This window comes from Ranitomeya variabilis, chromosome 1, assembly GCF_051348905.1.
Source record: "Ranitomeya variabilis isolate aRanVar5 chromosome 1, aRanVar5.hap1, whole genome shotgun sequence".
NCBI lineage: Eukaryota > Metazoa > Chordata > Amphibia > Anura > Dendrobatidae > Ranitomeya > Ranitomeya variabilis.
Genome location: NC_135232.1, coordinates 1169575899 through 1169603089, shown reverse-complemented (window position 1 = coordinate 1169603089; position 27191 = coordinate 1169575899). Strand labels below are relative to the sequence as shown.

Below are 27191 nucleotides of genomic sequence, written 5' to 3'. Positions count from 1 at the left end.
ACATTCCAGCATCCGGATGTGACACCAGCGGCCCAAGTCTACGGCGCATGCGCTCTAAAATACCGGAAGCGCCATTGCTGGCGTCCTTAAACACACGGCTTACCGCTTACGTTCCAGCATCCGGATGTGACACCAGCGGCCCAAGTCTACGGCGCATGCGCTCTAAAGTACCGGAAGCGCCACTTTTGGCATCCGGAAACTGGCGGCCACAAGGAGTGAAGCAAAGCATATATAAGGCGAGTAAATGGAAGGGAACCATAACTATGCTCATATCGCTTAAGATGTCACTATCCCCTGAAGATTCTGTATGATGAAACGAGTCGGAAGTAGAGATGAGTCACCTCCCTAGTGTTCGGGTTCGGTTCGGTTCGTCGAACAGGGACGTGTTCGACGAACACCGTCGAACCCCATTGAAAGTAACGACAGGCAAACACAAACACATGCAAACACATGGAAAACACATAGAAAACACCTTAAAAGGTGTCCAAAAGCTGACAAACTGCTCAGAAGTGTAAGATTGCTCTTACTGAGTGTATTGGGGGACACTCGCTTGGCACGGGATTCCAGCACACGGGCACGGTTTTTTTAAACAAAGCAGTCCATACGGTTTATTAAGCCTCATAAACCATATCATGAACGGCCCATTTACACACTGAACCAGGACATCACATCAAGTTTCAGATCCTTGGTCTGTGGCAACTAAACACGCTGGTCCTCTCTGACCAGTTGCCGTGGTACCTTACGGGAGCTCCTGCTCCACCTGCTGACTCCTTGTCAGTCCTCTCTTCCAGGTAAGCTGCCTCACGGGGATCACCAACTTGCCTGGGCGGCATATCTTAGTCATTCCAGACCCACCGGAGGACTGTAGCTTCCCCACACAGTAGCTGTCACTGGCTCTGCAGATCCCGGTCCTCACCTCGTGCTGTTCAGGGATCTGGTCCTACTCCCAGGACCTCCCAACACCCAGGTTACACAGGATCACACAGGTGGCCAGTCTGGGTACTATTCAGGACGTCCATCCCCAGCTGGGACTGTCCAATACCCAGGCCACCAGTAGCAAAGTCCCACCACGTGCTCTTCAGGGCTTAGCACACCCAACACCGAGGTATCTCTCAGGACCTTGCACCTGTACTATACAGGTCTGCACACTCAGATCACACAGGACCCCGTGACCCACACCCTGGTCACATTATATCCCTTTTAACCACTCCCCCGAATGGGACTGTGGGTGTGTGTGGCTAGTTTGTCCCGCCCATCTCACATAACTAGCCCTGCCTAGCCTCCCATTATAAATATGCCAAATACTATAACTGTAGGACTACAGGTCCCAGAACACCACATCGCTTCAGGCTGGCAGCGCAGAGTCTCCTCCTCTGCGACACACATATTGGTCATTCATCACAATGCCGGACTTGTCTTATGACCACAGCCATGCATGCAACTGCCATGCACTCTCATGGCCTCAATACACCTCTGTGTGCATACTGGGGAGACCATGCAGCGCCCCCTACCTGTTACAGGGGTCACTGCATCACAGAAGACACAACAAACACATGGAAAAGTCACAACTACATATAGTCATGCGAAAAGAAAAGAGGTGGAGGAGTAAAAGAAGGAGGAGACACAGATATAGGCATGTCATGCCCTTCTAAAATCAAGAAAGGCTGGAGTAAAAATCTAAACTCACTCTACCAACACCCAGACGTCTTGACAAAAAAAAAGAAAAAAAGAAATATGTTTAGGTAGAATGGCGGTGGGTCCATTCAGAACACTTTCCTTAGAAGACGTAGAGGTACCCCCGTTGAGAGTTGTGCCAAAAAATGAACCCAATACATTCAGACTAATCCACCATTTGTCATATACAAGGGGCAGGTCAGTAAACGACAACATCGACGCGGAACCAAGTACAGTACTATGTACTGTACCTCCTTTGATGAGGCAATCAGGCGGGTCAAGAAGTAGGTAAGGGGCACCCTAATGGCCAAAACAGACATTGAAGGGGCGTTCCGGTTACTACCTGTGCCTCTGAATAGTGTCTTCCCATTGGGCTGCTTCTGTAAAGGAGCATACTACATAGATCGCTGTTTGCCCATGGGGTGCTCCATATCCTGCTCACTATTTGAGGCATTTAGTTGCTTCCTCGAATGTGTCGTCATGGACGTTTGTAAGGCGGCACATATTATCCATTACCTCGATGACTTCTTATGCCTGGGCCCAAAAGATTCGCCACAGTGTGAAAACACGCGGTAGTCCACCTGTGAGAAGGTGAGAGCTGGAGGGAGAGTGGACACCCCAGAGCCTAGGGGTGTAGCTTGCTTCATGGGTGGGGTACTCTGCTGAGTAGCGGAAATTGCTACTAGGCCCAAAAGGATTTCCTGGGCCAGATGCCGTTACAAAATAGTAGTTAGGTAAACAGGCGTTGTAGCTTGCTTCATGGGTGGGGTACGCTGCTGAGTAGCACCAAATTCTACTAGGCCCAAAAGGATTTCCTGGGCCAGATGCCGTTAAAAATAGTACTTAGGTAAACAGGCGGTGTAGCTTGCTTCTTGGGTGGGGTACACTGCTGAGTAGCACTAAATTCTACTAGGCCCAAAAGGATTTCCCGGGCTAGATGCCGTTACAAAATAGTAGTTAGGCAAACAGGCGGTGTAACTTGCTTCATGGGTGGGGTACGCTGCTGAGTAGCACTAAATTCTACTAGGCCCAAAAGGATTTCCCGGGCTAGATGCCATTACAAAATAGTAGTTAGGTAAACAGGCAGTGCAGCTTGCTTCATGGGTGAAGTACGCTGCTGAGTAGCACCAAATTCTGCTAGGCCCAAAAGGATTTCCTGGGCCAGATGCCGTTAAAAAATAGTACTTAGGTAAACAGGCGGTGTAGCTTGCTTCAAGGGTGGGGTACTGTGCTGAGTAGCACAAAATGCTATTAGGTACAAAACGATTTCCTGGGCTAGATGCAGTTAAAAATTAGTAATAAGATCAACAGGCGGTGTAGCTTGCTTCATGGGTGGGGTACGCTGCTGAGTAGCACTAAATTATACTAGGCCCAAAAGGATTTCCTGGGCCAGATGCTGTTAAAAATAGTACTTAGGGTAAACAGGCGGTGGGTGGCTGGGCTGCTCTGCTAACTAGCAGAAACTGAAGCTTTGGAGCAGACCTTTGAATCCCAGGCCATAGTATGAGTAAACAACTCTGCAGATGACCCCACCCACCTGGAATTGACGATGGCAACGTCATGTAAAACTCAGCAAGGGGACTAAATAAGAGTCTCTATTTTTTCAAAAAATTCGGCCACAGACACCACTTAAGTAGCATCAATTTCGCCAGAGTTTTTTAAAACGGTTGGTAAGGTGATTTTCAAAAATCATCAAGCTTTTAGTCTCCCCAGGATGACACAGGGGTAGAAAAGTCTATGCGGATCCAGGATTTGTTCATCTTGATGAACGTTAGTCTGTCTACATTGTCACTGGACAGCCGCGTGCGCTTATCTGTCAGCACACCACCAGCAGCGCTGAACACACGTTCAGAGAACGCTGGCTGCGGGGCACGACAAGATCTCCAAGGCGTGAGTGGCAAGCTCAGGCCATTTTTCAAGACTGGAAGCCCAAAATGAGCAAGGGTCCAGTTCCACAGTCATGGCATCGATGTTAACTTGGAGATACTCTTGTACCATCCTCTCTAGGCGTTGGCTGTGCGTCAGACTTCTTGTCTCCTGTGGCCTTGCAAAGGATGGTCTAAAAAAATCTTGAAACGATTGAAAACAATTGCTGTTACCACCAGATACGATGCTACTGTTACAGTTTGAGTGATGACTCGATAGTCACACGGTTGGCAAGTTAGAACTCAGAGATTCACTACGTGCACCACTGGTGTTTTGTGGAAAAGCAGATGTTAGATTCTGTAACAGTCTCTGCTGATACTCCTGCATGCATGAATCCCTTTCTATGGGAGGAATTATTTCTCCAAATTTGCTTTTGTACCGGGGATCTAAGAGTGTGGCAACCCAGTAGTCGGCATTACTTCGGATTCTGACAATCCGAGGGTCATGTTGCAGGTAGTGCAGCAAGAAGGCACTCATGTGTCTTGCGCATCCAGAAGGACCAAGTCCTTGTTGTCTTGGTGGTGGCGAGGTGAGAATCATGCTTCCTTCGTCTGCCCTCTCCCCCCAACCTCGCACAACAGAAATGTGATCAAGGTCTCCGTCATCTGATGAGTCTTCCATGCCCAGCGCCAGTTCGTCCTCCACTTCTTCCTCGCCTCCTGCACCTTCCTCAACAGTTTGGCTGCTACCATGCGCCCTCGGTAATCCCTCTCCCCCAGCCTCCAATGCCAGCCGCCTTGGTGCTGCCAACCTTCTTGACCGTGGAGATATGATCCCTTCCGCATACGACTCCTTCTGTTCCTCCTCCTCCTCTTGTTCCACCACCTGACTCCGAACACTGTGTAAGGTGTGCGCCAGCATGTAAATCACCGGAATGGTCATGCTGATAATGGCAGCGTCAGCACTAAACATCTTCGTTGCTATTTCAGAACTGTGCAGAAGGGTGCATAGGTCCCTGATCTGAGACCACTCCTGCAGCGTGATTTGCCCCACCTCTTGAGCTCGTTGGCCCAGGCTATACGTCACAACGTATTGCACCAGGGCTCGTCGGACAGTGCAGACACTGCTCCTAGGCCTAAAACTATTAACTGGATTAGATGCAGTAAAAATTGAGATACACAGGCGGTATAGTTAGTTTCACAGGCGGGCTACTCTGCTGACGGGCAGACACTGCTCCTAGGCCCGAAACCCCAAAACGATTTACTGGGTTAGATGCCGTAAAAATTGAGATACACAGGTGGTGTAGCTAGCTTCACAGGCGAGCTACTCAGATGACTATCAGACAATGCTACTAGCCAGGGCCGGACTGGCCATAGGGCACTTCTGGCAAATGCCAGAAGGGCCGGTGCCAGTGGTGGGCCGCTCAATCCGCCGCCCCCGCCGTCGCATTCAACTATACCGGCGTATAGACGCCGGTACAGTTGAATGCAATGATGGAGGAGAGAGCGTCTACAGACGCTCCTCTCCCATCATTCCCCGCTCTGCCTCTGACACTGCGGGTGCGCGATGATGTCATATCATCGCGCACCTGCTGTGTCCCGGGCAGACTGCAGCTGCTGAGACAGGAGCAGGAACCAGGAAGCAACGCTGGGCACGAGGAGAGGTGAGGAGAGTTTTTTTTTTTTTTCTGGACTGTGGGGCCATTCTCGGAGGAGGGGAGGGGAGGAAGAGAAGAGATGTGGGCTGTATATAGTTCTCTGTGGGCTGTGCTCTGTGCTGTATACTGCTGTGGGCTGTATATAGCTCTCTGTGGGCTGTGCTCTGTGCTGTATACTACTGTGGGCTGTATATAGTTCTCTGTGGGCTGTGCTCTGTGCTGTATACTGCTGTGGGCTGTATATAGCTCTCTGTGGGCTGTGCTCTGTGCTGTATACTGCTGTGGGCTGTATATAGTACTCTCTGGGCTGTGCTCTGTGCTGTATACTGCTGTGGGCTGTATATAGTTCCCTGTGGGCTGTGCTCTGTGCTGTATACTGCTGTGGGCTGTATATAGTTCTCTGTGGGCTGTGCTCTGTGCTGTATACTACTGTGGGCTGTATATAGCTCTCTGTGGGCTGTGCTCTGTGCTGTATACTACTGTGGGCTGTATATAGTTCTCTGTGGGCTGTGCTCTGTGCTGTATACTACTGTGTGCTCTGTGCTATATATAGTTCTCTGTGGGCTGTGCTCTGTGCTGTATACTGCTGTGGGCTGTATATAGTTCTCTGTGGGCTGTGCTCTGTGCTGTATACTACCGTGGGCTGTGTGCTATATATAGTACTCTGTGGGCTGTGCTCTGTGCTGTATACTACTGTGGGCTGTATATAGCTCTCTGTGGGCTGTGCTCTGTGCTGTATACTACTGTGTGCTCTGTGCTATATATAGTACTCTGTGGGCTGTGCTCTGTGCTGTATACTACCGTGGGCTGTGTGCTATATATAGTACTCTGTGGGCTGTGCTCTGTGCTGTATACTACTGTGGGCTGTATATAGTTCTCTGTGGGCTGTGCTCTGTGCTGTATACTGCTGTGGGCTGTATATAGTTCTCTGTGGGCTGTGCTCTGCTGTATACTACTGTGTGCTCTGTGCTATATATAGTACTCTGTGGGCTGTGCTCTGTGCTGTATACTACTGTGGGCTGTATATAGTACTCTGTGGGCTGTGCTCTGTGCTGTATACTGCTGTGGGCTGTATATAGTTCTCTGTGGGCTGTGCTCTGTGCTGTATACTGCTGTGGGCTGTATATAGTTCTCTGTGGGCTGTGCTCTGTGCTGTATACTACTGTGGGCTGTATATAGTACTCTGTGGGCTGTGCTCTGTGCTGTATACTGCTGTGGGCTGTATATAGTTCTCTGTGGGCTGTGCTCTGTGCTGTATACTACTGTGGGCTGTATATAGTTCTCTGTGGGCTGTGCTCTGTGCTGTATACTGCTGTGGGCTGTATATAGTTCTCTGTGGGCTGTGCTCTGTGCTGTATACTACTGTGGGCTGTATATAGTTCTCTGTGGGCTGTGCTCTGTGCTGTATACTACTGTGGGCTGTATATAGCTCTCTGTGGGCTGTGCTCTGTGCTGTATACTACTGTGTGCTCTGTGCTATATATAGTACTCTGTGGGCTGTGCTCTGTGCTGTATACTACCGTGGGCTGTGTGCTATATATAGTACTCTGTGGGCTGTGCTCTGTGCTGTATACTACTGTGGGCTGTATATAGTACTCTGTGGGCTGTGCTCTGTGCTGTATACTACTGTGGGCTGTATATAGTACTCTGTGGGCTGTGCTCTGTGCTGTATACTACTGTGGGCTGTATATAGTACTCTGTGGGCTGTGCTCTGTGCTGTATACTACTGTGGGCTGTATATAGTACTCTGTTGGCTGTGCTCTGTGCTGTATACTACTGTGGGCTGTATATAGTACTCTGTGGGCTGTGCTCTGTGCTGTATACTACTGTGGGCTGTATATAGTACTCTGTGGGCTGTGCTCTGCTGTATACTGCTGTGGGCTGTATATAGCTCTCTGTGGGCTGTGCTCTGTGCTGTATACTACTGTGGGCTGTATATAGCTCTCTGTGGGCTGTGCTCTGTGCTGTATACTACTGTGTGCTCTGTGCTATATATAGTACTCTGTGGGCTGTGCTCTGTGCTGTATACTACTGTGTGCTATATATAGTTCTCTGGGCTGTGCTCTGTGCTGTATATTACTGTGGGCTGTATATAGTACTCTGTGGGCTGTGCTCTGTGCTGTATACTACTGTGGGCTGTATATAGTTATCTGTGGGCTGTGCTCTGTGCTGTATGCTACTGTGGGCTGTATATAGTTCTCTGTGGGCTGTGCTCTGTGCTGTATATAGTTCTCTGTGGGCTGTGCTCTGTGCTGTATACTACTGTGGGCTGTATATAGTTCTCTGTGGGCTGTGCTCTGTGCTGTATACTACTGTGTGCTGTATATAGTTCTCTGTGGGCTGTGCTGTATATAGTACTCTGTGGGCTGTGCTGTATATAGTACTCTGTGGGCTGTGCTGTATATAGTACTCTGTGGGCTGTGCTGTGTATAGTACTCTGTGGGCTGTGCTGTGTATAGTACTCTGTGGGCTGTGCTGTATATAGTACTCTGTGGGCTGTGCTGTATATAGTACTCTCTGGGCTGTGCTGTATATAGTACTCTCTGGGCTGTGCTGTATATAGTACTCTCTGGGCTGTGCTTTATATAGTACTCTGGGCTGTGCTGTATATAGTACTCTGGGCTGTGCTTTATATAGTTCTCTGTGGGCTGTGCTGTATATAGTTCTCTGTGGGCTGTGCTGTATATAGTTCTCTGTGGGCTGTGCTGTATACATTACTTTGTGGGCTGTGCTGTATATAGTACTCTCTGGGCTGTGCTGTATATAGTACTCTGTGGGCTGTGCTGTATATAGTACTCTGTGGGCTGTGCTGTGTATAGTACTCTGTGGGCTGTGCTGTATATAGTACTCTGTGGGCTGTGCTGTATATAGTACTCTCTGGGCTGTGCTGTATATAGTACTCTCTGGGCTGTGCTGTATATAGTACTCTCTGGGCTGTGCTTTATATAGTACTCTGGGCTGTGCTGTATATAGTACTCTGGGCTGTGCTTTATATAGTTCTCTGTGGGCTGTGCTGTATATAGTTCTCTGTGGGCTGTGCTGTATATAGTTCTCTGTGGGCTGTGCTGTATATATTACTTTGTGGGCTGTGCTGTATATATTACTCTGTGGGCTGTGCTGTATACTACTGTGTGGACTGTGCTGTATACTTCTACGTGGGCTGTGCTGTATACTACTGTGTGGTCTGTGCTGTATACTACTGTGTGGTCTGTGCTGAATACTGCTGTGTGGGCTGTGTTATCTACTACGCGAGCTGTGCTATAGTATGCAGGCTGTGCTGTATACTATGCGGTTTGTGCTATATAATATGCGGGCTTTGCTATATACTATGGGGAGTATATTATATTCTATGGGGGATGCCATGTTATGTACTATGTGGCTGTGTTATATACTATTGTGGGGGTATATTATATTCTATGGGGGAGGCTGCGTTATATACTATGGGGGGCTGCATTATATTCTATGGGGGGCTACATTATATATTATGGGGAGGTGGGCTGTATTATATTCTATGGGGGTTACATACTCTGGGGTGGCTGCATTATACTCTGTGGGGTGGCTGCATTATACTCTGGGGTGGCTGCATTATACTCTGGGGTGGCTGCATTATACTCTGGGGTGGCTGCATTATACTCTGGGGTGGCTGCATTATACTATATGTGGGCTGCATTATACTGTATCGAGGACTATGGGGAATACGTTATACTATATGAAGAACTATGGGGTGCATTATACTATGGGAAGTGAATTGTACTACATGGATGACTGTGGCGGTGCATTATACTATATGGAGCACTATGAGGATTGTATTATGCTATATGGAGGACTATGAGGATTGTATTATGCTATATGGAGGACTATGAGGAGTGTATTATACTATGTGGAGGACTGAGCAGTGTATTTTAATATATGGAGGACTATAGGGAGTGTATTATACTATATGGAGGACTATGGAGCACATTATAATATATGGAGGACTATGGGGTGTATTTTACTAAACAAGTAAAATGCTGCATATTCGGATTGTTTTTGCTGGAACAAAAAGCCTTGTTGTCAGCAGCACATTGCCAGTGTAAACTGTAGATGTGCTGCTGAAAACATGATACTGTATGGTGATCTATTAGTGATCGTTCTGTCTCATCATTATTCCTCAGCTGGTGGAAAGAGGCCGGGAAACAAGCGTTGAACAACTTCAGTATTGTCGATCAAACTCGTTTAGCGGCCTGAACTCAGCGCACGTAAATACAACAGAAAGGCTTCTGTGTGATGTGCAATATGTTAGCATTTGGGGACCCATTTTAAACTTTGCCTAGGGCCCCACTTTGCCTAAAACCGGCCCTGCCTACAAGTGTACAAAGATATTATACAGTCACCATGTGACAAGTGGGCCTGTGTCACTTCAAATGCCAGGGCTGAATTTTAGTCCCAGTCCGGCCCTGCTACTAGCCCAAAAGGATTGGCTGAGCTGGATTACACCAAATGCTGTGACAAACACTTGCACAGGACTGGCACAGACCTGCCTGGCAAACAGTGCTATGAACTGCTGTAACCTACCCTGAAAAGGGCTGATATTACCACTAGTCCCGACTCCTCCCAACTCCCTAAACCTATCTCTCTGACAATTCGCTCCAAAAAAAACAATCTTAGTCTGTATAGCGCCCACAGCGGCAGCGGTGCCGTCTAACACTAAGCTGCAGCAGTGAGGAAATGGCGGCGACGGGGCAAGTGGCTGGTTCTTATAGGGCAAGGACATACACAGCCAATGACACATGCCATTGCTTGTGGGCATCACATGCACATTTCTGTGTGTGTGCGCACTGCTGATAGGCTGAGAGACTGCACCGCCCCACTGTAAATTCGGGAAAGAAAAAAAAAAACGGAGATCGGCATTATTTCAACACAGATCTATCCCCCGCCCACTATACACTGAAACATTCTATTAACAATGATAAACAGTTTTAATGTGCAAATCACGTTAGGCTTTTGGTGAACGAACAGTTATCGAACAGAAACTCGAACAGCCGAATTTTAAGCAAATTGTTCGGGTTCGTTGAACGACTCGAACACCAACCAAAACAGCTCGAATTTGAAATTGGTGAACAGTTCGACTCGAACACCGCTCATCTCTAGTCGGGAGACACAAAATGATAAAGGGACCAGATGGCGGCACTACATGAAACAAATATCGCCGTAGATGGTACTTCTGTAACTCAGTGGTGAATTTCCAGTGGATACGCCTGGTTGCCCAGATGAGTATAATGAGATATATATATATATATAGATGACACAATGAACCCAGCTTTACAACAATAAGAACGTATGCCAGAAAATCTAATTCTATAAGAGGGCATAGATGTATTCAGGTTATAATGTGGGACTAAGGAGTATAAAATGATTTGGAGAAAGAAATAGCTCCTTTTAATATTTCTTAATGAGCATATTGTTTACGTACTGTCATTTGTTCGGACAAAACAACAGCGTACATAAGGACACTAGGGTCAAAGGATAAATAATGACACGCTGAATATACCAGTATCGCTGCTGTCCACTGTACTGAAATGTTATGAGATGTACTGATATAACAGTGGCTTAAAGGGAAAGTACACCCTATTAGAGTATCCCTTTAAATGTAAGGAAACCAATAAGAGGACTTGATGGGATGGAAGTCCAAAAAGTGGAAAAGGCAAATCCATCTGTGTAAAAGAGTCCGAAGATCTGAAATACGGGGGTAAAGGAGAATATACAGGGGATCACACAGGCTGTGAAAGGATCTCCCTATTCGCCCCTTTAGCACTATATGGTTTTATTGGTACTTTTTCATTTGTTGCACTGAGCACTTTATTTCTCACAGTTTGTTATGCACTTTAGATTATATTTGGTTGTTTTTAAAGCAGTAGGAGTAAAAGTTACGTTTTATTGAAATCCAAACCTGCTTGTTTCCCAGAGATTTTGGGTTTTGGTTGTGTAAAAAGCCTCTGCTATTAAACAGTGTAACGGGCCGGAGTCACACCGGGATCAGCAGGGCAAGCAGCACCATTTCTGTTACCTGCTTTTACATGCAAGAACTTCTCATCACCTTTTTCTTCCTTCGCCTCTAGTTACACATTTAGAAGTTCTCCACCATATTTCTGCTTGATCGAACAAGCCAGCATCATTTAAACAACTGTGCTTTTCTTTCTACACATTTTTCCAGAAATCTTCATCAAGTTTGGCACCCGGTGGACACCCCGACACTGAATAAACCTATGCATTTTCTGCACAAATTTTTTTCTTTTTTTTTCTTTCACAAATTCAGCAGCAGTTCTACCACGCTCAATCGGTTCCTTACTGACCAGATTACCCATCTTTGGTTTCTTTGGAAACAGGCAAACCAGCGAGGATTCCTACCACCCTCACTATGGTTTCCTTGTGTCACTCCATGCCTGACTTATATATAATCAGACGACAACCATCGGCCCTAAGTCTAGGAGCCAGAACAATATGGGTTTCTTTACAATACAACCAATGTCTGCTCCACTGGGTACAATGAACTAATCGTTACAATCCCACCTACAGATGACCAGTGAAATTCCTAGTCCACGCTCCCCATACAACATAGGAACTCCATACAGTACACTAGGCCTCACCAGGGTTCTTTGTCTCACAATAATGGACCCACTTTCTGTGAACAGATTGGTGATCTGTAGACCCAAAACATACTGGTACCAAGACAAATTCAGGTAGTGTAAGAATAAAATGTCTTCCCTTAATGCAGCCTTTCCTGAGTTCTCTCTGTCCAGACGCCAGCAAAACGTTTGGATCAAGCGGTTCTTTAACATAGTAACATAGTAACATAGTTAGTAAGGCCGAAAAAAGACATTTGTCCATCCAGTTCAGCCTATATTCCATCATAATAAATCCCCAGATCTATGTCCTTCTACAGAACCTAATAATTGTATGATACAATATTGTTCTGCTCCAGGAAGACATCCAGGCCTCTCTTGAACCCCTCGACTGAGTTCGCCATCACCACCTCCTCAGGCAAGCAATTCCAGATCCTCACTGCCCTAACAGTAAAGAATCCTCTTCTATGTTGGTGGAAAAACCTTCTCTCCTCCAGACGCAAAGAATGCCCCCTTGTGCCCGTCACCTTCCTTGGTATAAACAGATCCTCAGCGAGATATTTGTATTGTCCCCTTATATACTTATACAGGGTTATTAGATCTCCCCTCAGTCGTCTTTTTTCTAGACTAAATAATCCTAATTTTGCTAATCTATCTGGGTATTGTAGTTCTCCCATCCCCTTTATTAATTTTGTTGCCCTCCTTTGTACTCTCTCTAGCTCCATTATATCCTTCCTGAGCACCGTGTTGTGTATCCGCTTTTTGGGCTCCCCTGGTGGTTGCTGGTGGTACTGGTGACTTGTTTGCACTTTGCTGCTTCTGTTCACCTGCTCCCATCAGTGTTTGGGAGTTTCCTATTTAGCCTTGCTCTCCAGTCATTTCCTTGCCGGTCATCATTGTAACCAGAGCCTTCGGTTGCATGTTCCTGCTACTAGTCTGCTGATCAGCTAAGTGGACTTTGTCCTTTTGTTTTGTATCTTTTGTCCAGTTTGCAGTTTTTGTAATTCTCTGTAGCTGGAAGCTCTTGCGGGCTGAAATTGCCACTCCTGTGTCATGAGTTGACACAGGAGTCTTAAAGTAATTTCAGGATGGTTTTTGAAAGGGTTTTCAGTTGACCGTGAAGTCCTCTTTTGTATCCTTCTGCTATCTAGTAAGTGGACCTCTCTTTGCTAAATCTACTTTCATACTGTGTATGTCTTTTCCTCTTAATTCACCGTTATTACATGTGGGGGGCTGCTATCATCTTTTGGGGTATTTCCCTAGAGGTAAGCCAGGTCTGTTTCTTCCTCTACCAGGCGTAGTTAGTCCTCCGGCTGGCGCGTGGCATTTAGGAAGCCGTAGGTATGCTCCCTGGCTACTGTTAGTTGTGTGGTAGATTTAGCTCACGGTCAACTCGAGTTTCCATCACCCGAGAGCTCGTTCGTTATTTATATGTTTCTTACGTTCCCTTGCCATTGGGAACCATGACAGTATGACCGGCCAGTGTTAAACTTATTGGCAGAAGAAAGGAGAGAAAAAAGAAGTCTGTAAATTTTTTTTTTTTTTTTTCGTTTCCCCTATGCTTGCTCCATAGTTGGATCAGTTGTATTTCAGCTCTAATTACTGCCTTTGCCTTTCTCTCCTTATAATCCTTGAATGGCTCTGAGCTCACCTGTTTAAAGATGGATCCTCAGAGTTTGGCTGCAGGTTTAAATAATCTTGCTACGAAGGTTCAAAATTTACAAGATTTTGTTATGCATACTCCTATGTCTGAACCTAAAATCCCTACACCAGAGGTGTTTTCCGGAGATAGATCTCGGTTTCTGAATTTCAAATATAATTGTAAATTATTCCTTTCTCTCAGACCTCACTCCTCAGGAGATCCTGTCCAGCAGGTTAAGATTGTAATTTCTTTGCTGCGAGGTGACCCTCAAAATTGGGCATTTTCATTGGCACCAGGGGATCCTGCGTTGCTCAATGTGGATGCGTTTTTCCTGGCTTTAGGGTTGCTTTATGAGGAACCTAATTTGGAGATTCAAGCTGAAAAAGCTTTGATAACCCTATCTCAAGGGCAAGATGAAGCTGAGATATACTGCCAAAAATTTCGTAAATGGTCTGTGCTTACTCAGTGGAATGAGTGCGCCTTAGCGGCAAATTTCAGAGAGGGCCTTTCTGATGCCGTTAAAGATGTTATGGTCGGGTTCCCTGCGCCTACAGGTCTGAATGAGTCCATGACAATGGCAATTCAGATTGATCGGCGTTTGTGGGAGCGCAAACCCGTGCACCATTTGGCGGTATCTTCTGAAGAGACGCCAGAGAAAATGCAATGTGACAGAATTATGTCCAGAAGCGAGCGGCAGAATTATAGGCGTAAAAATGGGTTATGCTTCTATTGTGGTGATTCTGCTCATGTTATATCGGCATGCTCTAAACGTACTAGGAAGGTTGACAAGTCTATTTCAATTGGCACTTTACAGTCCAAATTTATTTTGTCTGTAACCTTGATTTGTTCTTTATCAGTTATTACCGTGGATGCCTATGTGGACTCTGGCGCCGCTCTGAGTCTTATGGACTGGTCCTTTGCCAGGCGCTGTGGGTTTGATTTAGAGCCTCTGGAAGTCCCTATACCTCTGAAGGGTATTGATTCTACACCTTTGGCTTGTAATAAACCACAGTTCTGGACGCAAGTGACTATGCGTATGACTCCAGACCATCAGGAGGTGATTCGCTTCCTTGTGTTGTACAATTTACATGATGTTTTGGTGCTTGGATTTCCATGGTTACAGGCTCATAACCCAGTCCTTGACTGGAAAGCTATGTCTGTGGTAAGCTGGGGATGTCGGGGGGCTCATGGGGACACTCCTTTGGTGTCCATTTCGTCATCTATTCCATCTGAGATTCCGGCATTTTTGTCTGATTATCGTGATATTTTTGAAGAGCCTAAAATTGGTTCACTCCCTCCTCACAGGGATTGTGATTGCGCCATAGATCTGATTCCTGGCAGTAAATTTCCAAAGGGTCGTTTGTTTAACCTATCCGTACCTGAACATGCTGCTATGCGCGAGTATATTAAGGAGTCCCTGGAAAAGGGACATATTCGTCCTTCTTCATCACCTTTAGGAGCCGGTTTTTTCTTTGTCTCTAAAAAGGATGGCTCTCTGAGGCCTTGTATTGATTATCGACTCCTGAATAAAATTACAGTCAAATATCAGTATCCGTTGCCTTTGCTGACTGATTTGTTTGCTCGCATAAGGGGGGCTAAGTGGTTCTCTAAGATTGATCTTCGTGGGGCGTATAATTTGGTGCGAATTAAGCAGGGGGATGAGTGGAAAACCACATTTAATACGCCTGAGGGCCATTTTGAGTATTTGGTAATGCCTTTCGGCCTTTCTAATGCACCTTCTGTCTTTCAGTCCTTAATGCATGATATTTTCCGTGAATATTTGGATAAATTTATGATTGTGTACTTGGATGATATTTTGATTTTTTCTGATGACTGGGAGTCTCATGTTCAGCAGGTCAGGAGGGTTTTTCAGGTTTTGCGGGAGAATTCTTTGTGTGTAAAGGGTTCAAAGTGTGTTTTTGGGGTTCAAAAAATTTCCTTTTTGGGGTACATTTTTTCCCCTTCTTCTATTGAGATGGACCCTGTCAAGGTTCGGGCTATTTACGACTGGACGCAGCCTACTTCTCTGAAGAGTCTTCAGAAATTCTTGGGCTTTGCTAATTTTTATCGTCGATTTATAGCTGGTTTTTCTGGCGTTGCTAAACCTCTGACGGATTTGACTAAAAAGGGTGCTGATGTGGCCAATTGCTCCCCTGCTGCTGTGGAGGCCTTTCGGGAGCTTAAGCGCCGCTTTTTGTCTGCCCCTGTGTTGCGCCAGCCTGATGTTTCTCTTCCCTTTCAGGTTGAGGTCGATGCTTCCGAGATCGGAGCGGGGGCGGTTTTGTCGCAGAGAAGTTCCGACTGCTCAGTGATGAGACCTTGTGCGTTCTTTTCGCAAAAATTTTCGGCCGCCGAGCGAAACTATGATGTTGGTAATCGGGAGCTTTTGGCCATGAAGTGGGCATTTGAGGAGTGGCGTCATTGGCTTGAGGGTGCCAGACATCAGGTGGTAGTTTTGACTGATCACAAGAATTTAATTTATTTGGAGTCTGCCAGGCGCCTGAATCCTAGACAGGCACGTTGGTCGTTGTTCTTTTCCCGGTTTAATTTTGTGGTCTCGTACTTACCGGGTTCTAGGAATGTGAAGGCAGATGCTCTTTCTAGGAGTTTTGAGCCTGACTCTCCTGGGAATTCTGAACCTGCTGGTGTCCTTAAGGATGGGGTGGTTTTGTCTGCTGTCTCTCCTGATCTGCGACGTGCTTTGCAAGAATTTCAGGCGGAGAGACCTGATCGTTGTCCGTCTGGTAGACTGTTTGTTCCTGACGATTGGACCACTAGAGTCATCTCGGAAGTTCATTCTTCTACTCTGGCAGGTCATCCGGGAATTTTTGGCACCAGAGATTTGGTGGCTAGATCCTTCTGGTGGCCTTCCCTGTCTCGAGATGTGCGTGTTTTTGTGCAGTCTTGCGATGTGTGTGCTCGGGCCAAGCCTTGTTGTTCTAGGGCTAGTGGGTTGTTGTTGCCCTTGCCTATTCCTAAGAGGCCTTGGACGCACATCTCTATGGACTTTATCTCGGATCTCCCTGTTTCTCAGAAGATGTCTGTCATCTGGGTGGTGTGTGACCGTTTTTCTAAAATGGTTCATTTGGTGCCATTGCCTAAGTTGCCTTCCTCATCTGAGTTGGTCCCTCTGTTTTTTCAAAATGTGGTTCGCTTGCATGGTATTCCGGAAAACATCGTTTCTGACAGGGGTACCCAGTTCGTGTCTAGATTTTGGCGGGCAGTCTGTGCCAGGTTGGGCATTGATTTGTCCTTTTCGTCTGCATTCCATCCTCAGACCAATGGCCAGACGGAGCGAACTAATCAAACTTTGGAGACTTATTTGAGGTGTTTTGTGTCTGAGGATCAGGATGATTGGGTTGCCTTTCTGCCGTTGGCGGAGTTTGCTCTTAATAATCGGGCTAGTTCTGCCACTTTGGTTTCTCCTTTCTTTTGCAATTCAGGGTTTCATCCGCGGTTTTCATCTGGTCAGGTTGAATCTTCGGATTGTCCTGGAGTGGATGCGGTGGTGGATCGGTTGCATCGGATTTGGGGACAAGTGGTGGATAATTTGGAATTGTCCCAGGAGAGGACTCAGCAGTTTGCTAACCGTCGTCGTCGTGTTGGTCCCCACCTTCGCGTTGGGGACTTGGTGTGGTTGTCTTCCCGTTTTGTCCCTATGAGGGTTTCTTCTCCCAAATTTAAGCCTCGGTTCATCGGTCCTTATAGGATTTTGGAGATTCTTAACCCTGTTTCCTTTCGTTTGGACCTCCCGGCATCTTTCGCTATCCATAATGTGTTCCATCGGTCGTTGTTGCGGAGATATGAGGTACCGGTGGTTCCTTCTACTAAACCTCCTGCTCCTGTGCTGGTGGAGGGTGAATTGGAGTACGTCGTAGAGAAGATCTTGGACTCCCGTATTTCCAGACGGAGACTTCAATATCTGGTTAAATGGAAAGGCTATGGTCAGGAAGATAATTCTTGGGTAACTGCCTCTGATGTTCATGCCTCGGATTTGGTTTGTGCCTTTCATAGGGCTCATCCAGATCGCCCTGGCGGTTCTTGTGAGGGTTCGGTGCCCCCTCCTTAAGGGGAGGGTACTGTTGTGTATCCGCTTTTTGGGCTCCCCTGGTGGTTGCTGGTGGTACTGGTGACTTGTTTGCACTTTGCTGCTTCTGTTCACCTGCTTCAGTGTTTGGGAGTTTCCTATTTAGCCTTGCTCTCCAGTCATTTCCTTGCCGGTCATCATTGTAACCAGAGCCTTCGGTTGCATGTTCCTGCTACTAGTCTGCTGATCAGCTAAGTGGACTTTGTCCTTTTGTTTTGTACCTTTTGTCCAGTTTGCAGTTTTTGTAATTCTCTGTAGCTGGAAGCTCTTGCGGGCTGAAATTGCCACTCCTGTGTCATGAGTTGACACAGGAGTCTTAAAGTAATTTCAGGATGGTTTTTGAAAGGGTTTTCAGTTGACCGTGAAGTCCTCTTTTGTATCCTTCTGCTATCTAGTAAGTGGACCTCTCTTTGCTAAATCTACTTTCATACTGTGTATGTCTTTTCCTCTTAATTCACCGTTATTACATGTGGGGGGCTGCTATCATCTTTTGGGGTATTTCCCTAGAGGTAAGCCAGGTCTGTTTCTTCCTCTACCAGGCGTAGTTAGTCCTCCGGCTGGCGCGTGGCATTTAGGAAGCCGTAGGTATGCTCCCTGGCTACTGTTAGTTGTGTGGTAGATTTAGCTCACGGTCAACTCGAGTTTCCATCACCCGAGAACTCGTTCGTTATTTATATGTTTCTTACGTTCCCTTGCCATTGGGAACCATGACAGCACCGGTGCCCAAAACTGGACACAGTACTCCATGTGCGGTCTAACTAGGGATTTGTACAGAGGCAGTATAATGCTCTCATCATGTGTATCCAGACCTCTTTTAATGCACCCCATGATCCTGTTTGCCTTGGCAGCTGCTGCCTGGCACTGGCTGCTCCAGGTAAGTTTATCATTAACTAGGATCCCCAAGTCCTTCTCCCTGTCAGATTTACCCAGTGGTTTCCCGTTCAGTGTGTAATGGTGATATTGATTCCTTCTTCCCATGTGTATAACCTTACATTTATCATTGTTAAACCTCATCTGCCACCTTTCAGCCCAAGTTTCCAACTTATCCAGATCCATCTGTATCCATCTGAACTAGCGGGTCCCTGTTGATTGCGCCAGGTTTTGTCGTCGCCACCACATGTTGTGGGACCTTCTGAGGTGTTGGCTGCTCCAAATTTAATTGTAAAATCTAAGTACATGTACAGAGAGAGAGAACCACACTGACACTTTTAGTATCAGAACAGAACTGTGCACTCAGGAGAAATTGGACAACAAACTGAAAGGTCCATTTTGTCCTATTAGCCATTATAAAAATTAAAAACTTGGGATTAAAACAACATTTTAGCTGTAAAAATGTAATTCCGTTTTTCTCACCGCCCAATGGTATATGTAAATTTCTGTGTGGCACATGTAGTGTCAGTATGCTTACTGCACCCGTAGATGAATTAATTGAGAGGTTTAGTGTGTAAAATGATGTCACTTATGGGGGTTACTGCTGTTCTGACACCTCAGGGGCTTTGCCAATGTGACATGGCACCCTCAAACAATTGAAAACATTCTGCACTGTACTATGACCCTTCTTCCATTCTGAGCTTTGCTTTATGCCTCAAAAGTAGTTTTTGGCCACATATGGTGTATTGGTGTACTCAGTTTCCCCTGTTACCCTTGTAAAAAAAAAAAAAATCGGGGCTTAAAGAAAACTTTTTTTTTTGAAAAATTAGATTTTTTTTATCTTCAAAGCTCAACAGTATAAACTTTGGTGAAGCACCTGGGGGTTCAAGGTGCTCAGCACACATCTAGATACGGTTCACACCTTGAGGGGTCTAGTTTCCAAAATGGGGTCACTTGTGGGTGGTTTCCACTGTTTAGCATATCAGAGGCTCTCCAAACCCAACATGTCGTCCTCTAATGATTCCAACAAATTTTGCATTCAAAAAGTCAAACGGCTCTCCTCACCTTCCGAGCCCTGCCATGTGTCCCAACAGTAGTTTTCCTTCCCCATTTCATTAATTCCTGTGAAGCACCTGAAGGGTTAAAAACTTATTGAATGTGTATTTTCTGTCATTTTGGACCCCCAAAATGAATTCAAATGTGATATGGTCCCTAAATAAATGGTTTTGTAAATTTTGTTGCAAAAATTGGAAATCGCTGGCCAACTTTTAACCCTTTTAGCTTTCTAACAAAAAAAATATATGTTTCAAAACTTGTGCTGATGTAAAGTAGACATGTGGGAATTGTTAGTTATTAACTATTTTGAGTGACATAACTCTGGTTTAAGGGCATAAAAATAAAAAAAAATAAAATTGTGCAATTTTCAAAATTTTCACCAAATTTCCATTTTTTTAGATATAAACGCAAGTCATATCAAACAAATTTTACTACTATCATAAAGTACAATATGTTACAAGAAAACACTCTCAGAATCTGTTAGATCCATTGAAGCTCCAGTGTCATAACACTGAAAGGGTGCTATGTGCAATGGAGGGGTTTTTTCATGGTCTAAAAAGATGAGTTTTCTAGTGGTAAGATGAGGTGTTTTGTTTTAAAAGATTTTTTTTTTATTCCCGTAGCTTTTTTTTTTTTGTAGCATTTCGTTTGGACATAAGTTTGGAGCGGTTTCCATCAGGAAATAATTCAAAGTGAAATGCAGTTTTGTTTCCTCATCAGGCATTTTTCAAAATCTGAAGCGAGAAAAAAAATTCTCAAAAGACTTAACATATAAACAGCAAACTGGGTTTACAATCAAAATAAATAGGAGTCTTTCAAATTGTTTTAATTTATTTTTAGTGGATTTGCTTCAAAAAACATTCTCAAAAACAAATCCCTTGAATTGCTTAGTGCATTATCTGGGACGTGTATGTGATTGTGGTTTTCCTAGTTGGGCTGAGCATTTTAGTATCTTTAGGCAGTTAACATATCTAACAGAGGATGAGGAATTATAGAGAGAATTGTGAATGTTTTCTTCTACATAAAAATTACATCTTCGACTACAACAAAATGGGTGGGTATGTATCCAGAGTGATAAAAATTGCCTAATCTTAACTGCTTTAGTAGAAAAATAAATTCACACAATCATCCATTTTAATCCTAACAGAAAACTCCAGTAAGAACTCGGAGAAAGATGTCATGTTATCCTCAAATAACAAAGTAGAAGATGAAGATTTTATGGAGCGCTCTGCAGCAGAAAAGCTCATTACAGCTAATACGTATCCAGGACTACTTACTACAGATCTGTCAGATAGTCCCTCACATCATGGGGAACTTTCGCTTGGCCGATCCCAGACTGTTACCAAAGGTAAAGGTCAGAAAGTGGGTAAAAGGTTTCAGTGTGGTGACTGTGGAAAATGGTTTACCAAAAGCTCAAGTCTCCTTACACACAGAAGGATTCACACAGGAGAGAACCTCTATCCATGTTCACTTTGTGGGAAATCTTTTACAGGTAAATCGCACCTTGTTATACATGAGAGAATTCACACAGGAGAGAAGCCGTATTCATGTTCATTATGTGGCAAATGCTTTACTAATAAATCACATCTTGTTATACATGAGAGAAGTCACACAGGGGAGAAACCGTACCCATGTTCAGAATGTGGAAAATGTTTTACACAAAAATCGCATCTTGCTAAACATGAGAGAAGTCACACTGGAGAAAAACCATTTACATGTTCAGAATGTGGTAAATGCTTTATAGATAAATCATGTCTTGCTACGCACGAGAGAATTCACACAGGAGAGAAGCCGTATTCATGTTCGCTCTGTGAGAAAAGTTTTACAGATAGATCAAGTCTTTTTAGACATGAGAGAATTCACACAGGAGAGAAGCCGTATTCATGTTCAGAATGTGGAAAATGTTTTACAGATAAGTCAAGTCTTGTAATACACGAGAGAATTCACTCAGGGGAGAAGCCGTATTCATGTTCATTATGTGAGAAATGTTTTACAAACAAGTCAAATCTTATAATACATGAAAGAAGTCACACAGGAGAGAAACCATTTACGTGTTCAGAATGTGGGAAAAGTTTTACTACTAAAACCAAATTTAAGGATCATCATCAGAAAAATCACACAGGGAAGAAACCATTTTTATGTTCAGAGTGTGGGAAATGTTTTAAAAAGAAATCAAATTTTGAAATTCATTGGAGGATTCATATCGAGAAAAAACCATATTCGTGCTTGGAATGTGGGAAAAGCTATAAAAGCAAAAAACGATTTTTAACCCATCAGGTTATCCACAGACCTTAGCTGCTCAATATCACTGAATATATTAGAGGGAATTTCAGCGGGATTTCCAAACACCCTTTTTATATTTATTCTTTTTAACATATGTGGACACATTTTGGGTTAGTATTGTTATTTCATTCATATGTAGAAAAATATATGCGATGAAAGTGAAGGCAAAAATTGAATTTTCAATAATCTGTTAAAGCGAACCTGTCAGCAGGATTTTGCTAAGTAAACTACAGGCATTGTGATGTTGGAATTGTTACACTGATTAAAATGATACCTGGGGTGAAGAAATCAGTCTTGTTGTTCTTGTGTACTCAGTGTTAGACGTTTTCAGTCAATGAGATGCTCATGCTCCGGGGCGGGACTGTGGGCGAAGTATTGTCTTCCTGCTCTAGGCCAGAGAAACCAAGAAGAGACCTGCCCACAGGCTGCCCCGAAGCATAAACATGATTATCATCATGGACACAGAGAGAGAGACATACTGTTTGTGCTTCGGGGGGGCCGGTCTCTTCTACGTTTCTCTGGCCTAGAGCAGGAAGATGAGACTCTGCCTACAGGCTGCCCCATAGCACAATCATCTCATTAACTGAAAGCTTATAACACTGATTACACAAAAACCACAAGACGGATTTCTTCTCCCCAGTGTCATGCTGCTGCAATGCAGGTAGGTGCAGGCTTCACTAGATGGCAGTAGAGAGGAAGCAGGTCTGCACCTAAACATAGCTGAGCTGCAGTGCAGCAGTGAGGCTACCACAGGTGTCAGAAGAATAGTCAAAGAAATCGGGTCAAATCCTAGACTGTAGTGCAGTACCAAAGGAATAAGCAACTCGTGGTCAGAGACAAGTCAGGAGGTCAGTAACAGTCAGGAGAGGATAAGACAAATGACAGAAACAGGACAGTATACGAGCCAAGTCAAAACCAGGATGTCTGCACACTAAAGGGAAACACTGAATCAAGACAGGAACAGAGGAAAACAGAGACACGGGTTCAGACAGCAAATGCAGCAGGATCAATAAGAGCAATCAGAGTCAGCTACAGCAGCACTAGGCAAAAACTATAACTGACATGATCTGCAGGACACAGTGGGCTAAACAGCAAACCTGAGACCAGACTGAGGCTGAGAAAAGTTAACCCCTGACATGATCAGACCAGGAAAAGGGAAGACGGTACTCAAAACCCGGTCTGGATCATGACACCCAGGTATCATTTTAATCAGTTTAACAGTGGCAATATCACAATGCCTGTAGTTTACTTAGCAAAATTCTGATGACAGGTTCACTTTAAAGCAATTTCCAGATATTCTGTGACTTGAAAAGCTGGTGCTGTCCTCTGGAACATTCATATTTGCTCATTTGAGTCAGGAATTGTTCATTATTTAGTTTGGACATTTTTTTCCAGCCATTCTTTGGTGGGTTTCTTGGGCTTTGCCATGTTAGCAGGCTTAGTTTGAACTGAGCTTTGAGCTTTCTAACAAGCTCACATTAACCTTAAGTAGCATATGGATTTTAGATCGTTCTCCTACATCAGAGCCTGAATTCTCTACTTCCACCACAATCTCTCGTCAGGGTTTTCTGCCATCTATATTTTTTGTGAAACCTCTTCCTTGACTCTGTTGCCTCCTCTTTACGTACCAGATTTTTCTAGGAGTCCTGCTGTTTGGTAACTGAAGTTTTTCTCTTATGTTTTTCCTGCACAGTGAAGATTTTCATCTTGTACATTTTTCAATAAAATTGTAACTCCCATGTTAGTCCCCCTGTGAAGCTCAGGAGCAGGTGAACAACAATATCACTATATTTTCCGCAGCACACTGATATAGCAATTTATAGTATCTGTTATCATGTGGTCTTAGGTTCCGGCAACCTTGGGGGACGAAGAATAAAATAAAAGTAAAATAATATAGATACTAAAACACTAGTGGCGCTTCAGACACCGTCGATCTTGCAGCTGATAATGATCCAGTGCCACTCTTCTGTATCACTGGCTATAAGTGTAATAAATAGTATTATATCTGCGCTAGATTCAATCCTTCACTAACTGTTTAGACCAGCAGTAGAAAGCGCCCGCTTTCAAATGAATAAAAGCGACCCAGTTGTAAGGCACATAGATAAAAGAGTAACAAGGCGCTTCATCTTTTAGGTTCGCTGCAGCTATATTAAAAATTGCATTACCGATGGCTAAAAACCTAGAGACGGTAAAACTCACATTTAAGAAATAACTATAGTGAGTTTACCTGATACACCTGCAGAAGAGGTACGCAGTCGTCCGCTTCTCTACTTGTGTCCGATTTAAAGAAGTCGAGCGTATTGTCTATGGGTGCTGCCCCGGCCGGCGGCAAAACACCCTGAAGTCGTTTCCCACGTGGAGTAAATGAGCGCTGCCAACTTGGTTCTCTGTCAATGCAGGACCTTGCGTGACGTCACGGTCACGTGATCACTCACATGACTGGCTAAGGAAAGCGCGCTGGACCAATTCCTACGCGTTTCGGAATCAACATATCCCTTCCTCAGGAATGGTCCATCTTAGGTTCTCTGTACCTATATATCCGGCAGCGATCACATGATCACGTTATGTGTTAAAGACAAATAGCTCTATTTCACTGCTCAAACCTTTCGGGATTAAAGTGTCAAGTTCAAATATCATTTTGCTTTCTTCCTTGGACGTTTGTTGAATGTAATTACCTTTTCTCCAACTTCTATGCACTACTTTCAGGCCTGTAATAATAGTGCCTTTTGTTAAACCGCCATGGTGAATTGAAAAGTGCTTTGATAGCGGAGGACCTTGAAATTTTTTATTAATGTTCCTTAGATGTTCATTTATCCTCACGTGCAAGGGGCGCTTAGTTCTACCTATATATATTTTGTCACAGGGGCATTTGATCGAATAAATTACCCCTTCTGTATTGCATGATATATAGTCCATTATTTGCCACTCCATTAGAGAGTGAAGATTGTTTTTTTGTTTTTAGTAATTTACAGGATTTACATTTCAGACGGGGGTAAAAACCTGAACACTTGTAATGAAAGGGGTATAGTGTTGGAACATGAGGATGCGGAACCGTAGGAGCTATTTTATTTCCTAGATTACTGGCCTTTCTATAGATGAATAGTGGATGCTCAGGAAGTTTGTCGCCAATGATTTTATCCCAATGTCTATTAACTATCTTTCTAAGGAGGTGAGTGTTGGCGTTGTGTTGTGTAATGATGGGGACTATTTCTAATGATGCCCGCTTGTCTCTTTTTTCTTTATTTTGAAGTAGTTGTGTTCTGGGTACCCCTTCAACTAGAATTTTTGTCATAGACAAGGAGCTCTGAGAATAGCCCTTATGGGCAAATTTACTGGTCAATATTTCCGCTTCGCGGTTAAAGTCCTGTGTTTTTGAACAATTTCTATGAGCACGGATTAACTGGCTCTTAGGAACGTTAAGTAGCCAGCTAGGAAGATGTAAAAGTAAAATAAATTAATTGAAAAAATGTAGAATATAAATGTATTTGGCATTGTTGTGTCCAAAAAGTCTGATCTCTCAAAATGTAAAATGATATAAAACATACCGTATTTTTCGGACTATAAGACGCATCAGACCATAAGACGCACCCCAAATTTTCATAATAAAAAAAAGGAAAAAAAAAATGTTTCAAATGGGAGTACGTCTTACAGTCCGAATTCAGCTTCAGTGAAGGGATCAGCACAGGTGGAGGAGTGGTCACAGGGTTCTTTCGGTGGTCCAGGCTGGTGCGTTGGCCTCCAGGAAATCCCATCTCAGGCTGGTGCGGTGCTCTGTGCTCCGGGGTAGTGGCTGTGCTCCGGGGTAGTGGCTGTGCTCCGGGGCAGGGGCTGTGCTCCAGAACAGTGGCTGTGCTCCAGGGCAGGGGCTGTGGTCCAGAATAGTGGCTGTGCTCCAGGACAGGGGCTGTGCTCTTGAACAATGGCTGTGCGCCGGGGCAGTGGCTGGGCTCCGGGGAAGGGGCTGTGCTCTAGGGAAGGGGCTGTGCTCCGGGGCAGTGGCTGGGCTCCGGGGAAGGGGCTGTGCTGCGGGCAGGGGCTGTGCTGCGGGCAGTGGCTGTGCTGCGGGCAGGGGCTGTGCTGCGGGCAGTGGCTGTGCTGCGGGGCTGTGGCAGCGGCTCTCTGGGCTCCGTGGGGGCTCCGACGGAATTTCGTCAAGGCCCGGAGGCCCCCCGCTCATCCGTTAATGGCATGTTGCGGTGGCCTCCGGGAACATGGGTGCCGGGAATATGGCCGCCGGGCTGGCGCATGCTCAGATTCAGATCTTGTTGCCGAGATCTCGCCCCGAGATCTCGGGAGAAGAGATCTCATTGACGAGATTTGAATCTGAGCGTGCGCCGGCCCGGCGGCCATTTTCCCGGCGCCCATGTTCCCGGAGGCCACCGCAACATGCCATTAACGGATGAGCGGGGGGCCTCTGGGCTTTGGCGAAATGCTGTCGGAGCCCAGAGAGCCGCTGCCACAGCCCCACAGCACAGCCACTGCCCGCAGCACAGCCCCTGCCCGCAGCACAGCCACAGCCGCACCAGCATGGGAAGGGAGGCTGCATCGGGACCGCCGCCGCTGCCACTGCCGCATGATTTGTAAGTATATTGCGACTATAAGACTCACCCCCATTTTCCCCTAACATTTTTTGGGAAAAAAGTGCATCTTGTAGTCCGAAAAATACGGTATGTTGAATCCTGAAAAGGAAAGAAAATTGAAACTTAAACATTTTTCAGTTACTGGACTTCCATTAAAAACAAACAAAAAAGAGCAATCAAATGCCTGCTTGCCCGCTCGGGCAGAACACAAAGCATCACCCAGCTCCATCAGCATTTACCAATCTCAGAATACATTTTTGTTTTTCTTTTGCACAGTTTTAGATTTTTTAACCACTAAATTATTTAAAAGGACTCTGTCACCGCAAAATTCACCTATAAGCTAAGCCCACCGGCATCAGGGGCTTATCTCCAGCATTCTGTAATGCATTCTGTAATGCTGTAGATAAGCCCCCAATGTAACCTGAAAGATGAGAAAAAGAGGTTAGATTATACTCACCCAGGGGCGGTCCGGTCAGATGGGCATCACGGTCCGGGTCCGGGGCCTCCCATCTTCTTACGATGACATCCTCTTCTTTGCTTCCTGCTGTGGCTCCGACACAGGCGTACGTTATCTCCCTGTTGAGGGCAGAACAAAGTACTGCAGTGCGCAGGCGCCGGGAAAGGTCAGAGAGGCCCAGTGCCTGCGCACTGCAGTACTTTACACTGTCCTCAACAGGACAAATCAGTACGCCTGTGCCGGAGCCACAGCAGGAAGACAAGAAGAGGACGTCATCGTAAGAAGATGGGAGGCACCGGACCGGACCGCCCCTGGGTGAGTATAATATAACGTGATTTTCTTAGGCGGAGCGCCCCCACACCGCCGCAGGGCCGAGGGGTACCCGGAGCCGGGCCTCTGGGATCTCAGTCCTGGGGT

The 27191-nt window shown here is 45.4% G+C and overlaps 1 protein-coding gene across 2 annotated transcripts in view; it reads left to right on the top strand.

Annotated features, from left to right (window-relative positions):
• LOC143793491 (uncharacterized) overlaps positions 1 to 23461 on the top strand; it is a 119509-nt gene extending 96048 nt beyond the window's left edge. For both annotated transcript variants that reach the window (XM_077280506.1, XM_077280507.1), the window contains exon 8: positions 20602 to 23461. In XM_077280506.1, the coding sequence (XP_077136621.1) occupies positions 20602 to 21749 (1148 nt within the window). In that variant the 3' untranslated portion in view covers positions 21750 to 23461. The remainder of the gene's footprint in view (positions 1 to 20601) is intronic.
• Positions 23462 to 27191: the final 3730 nt, after the last annotated feature.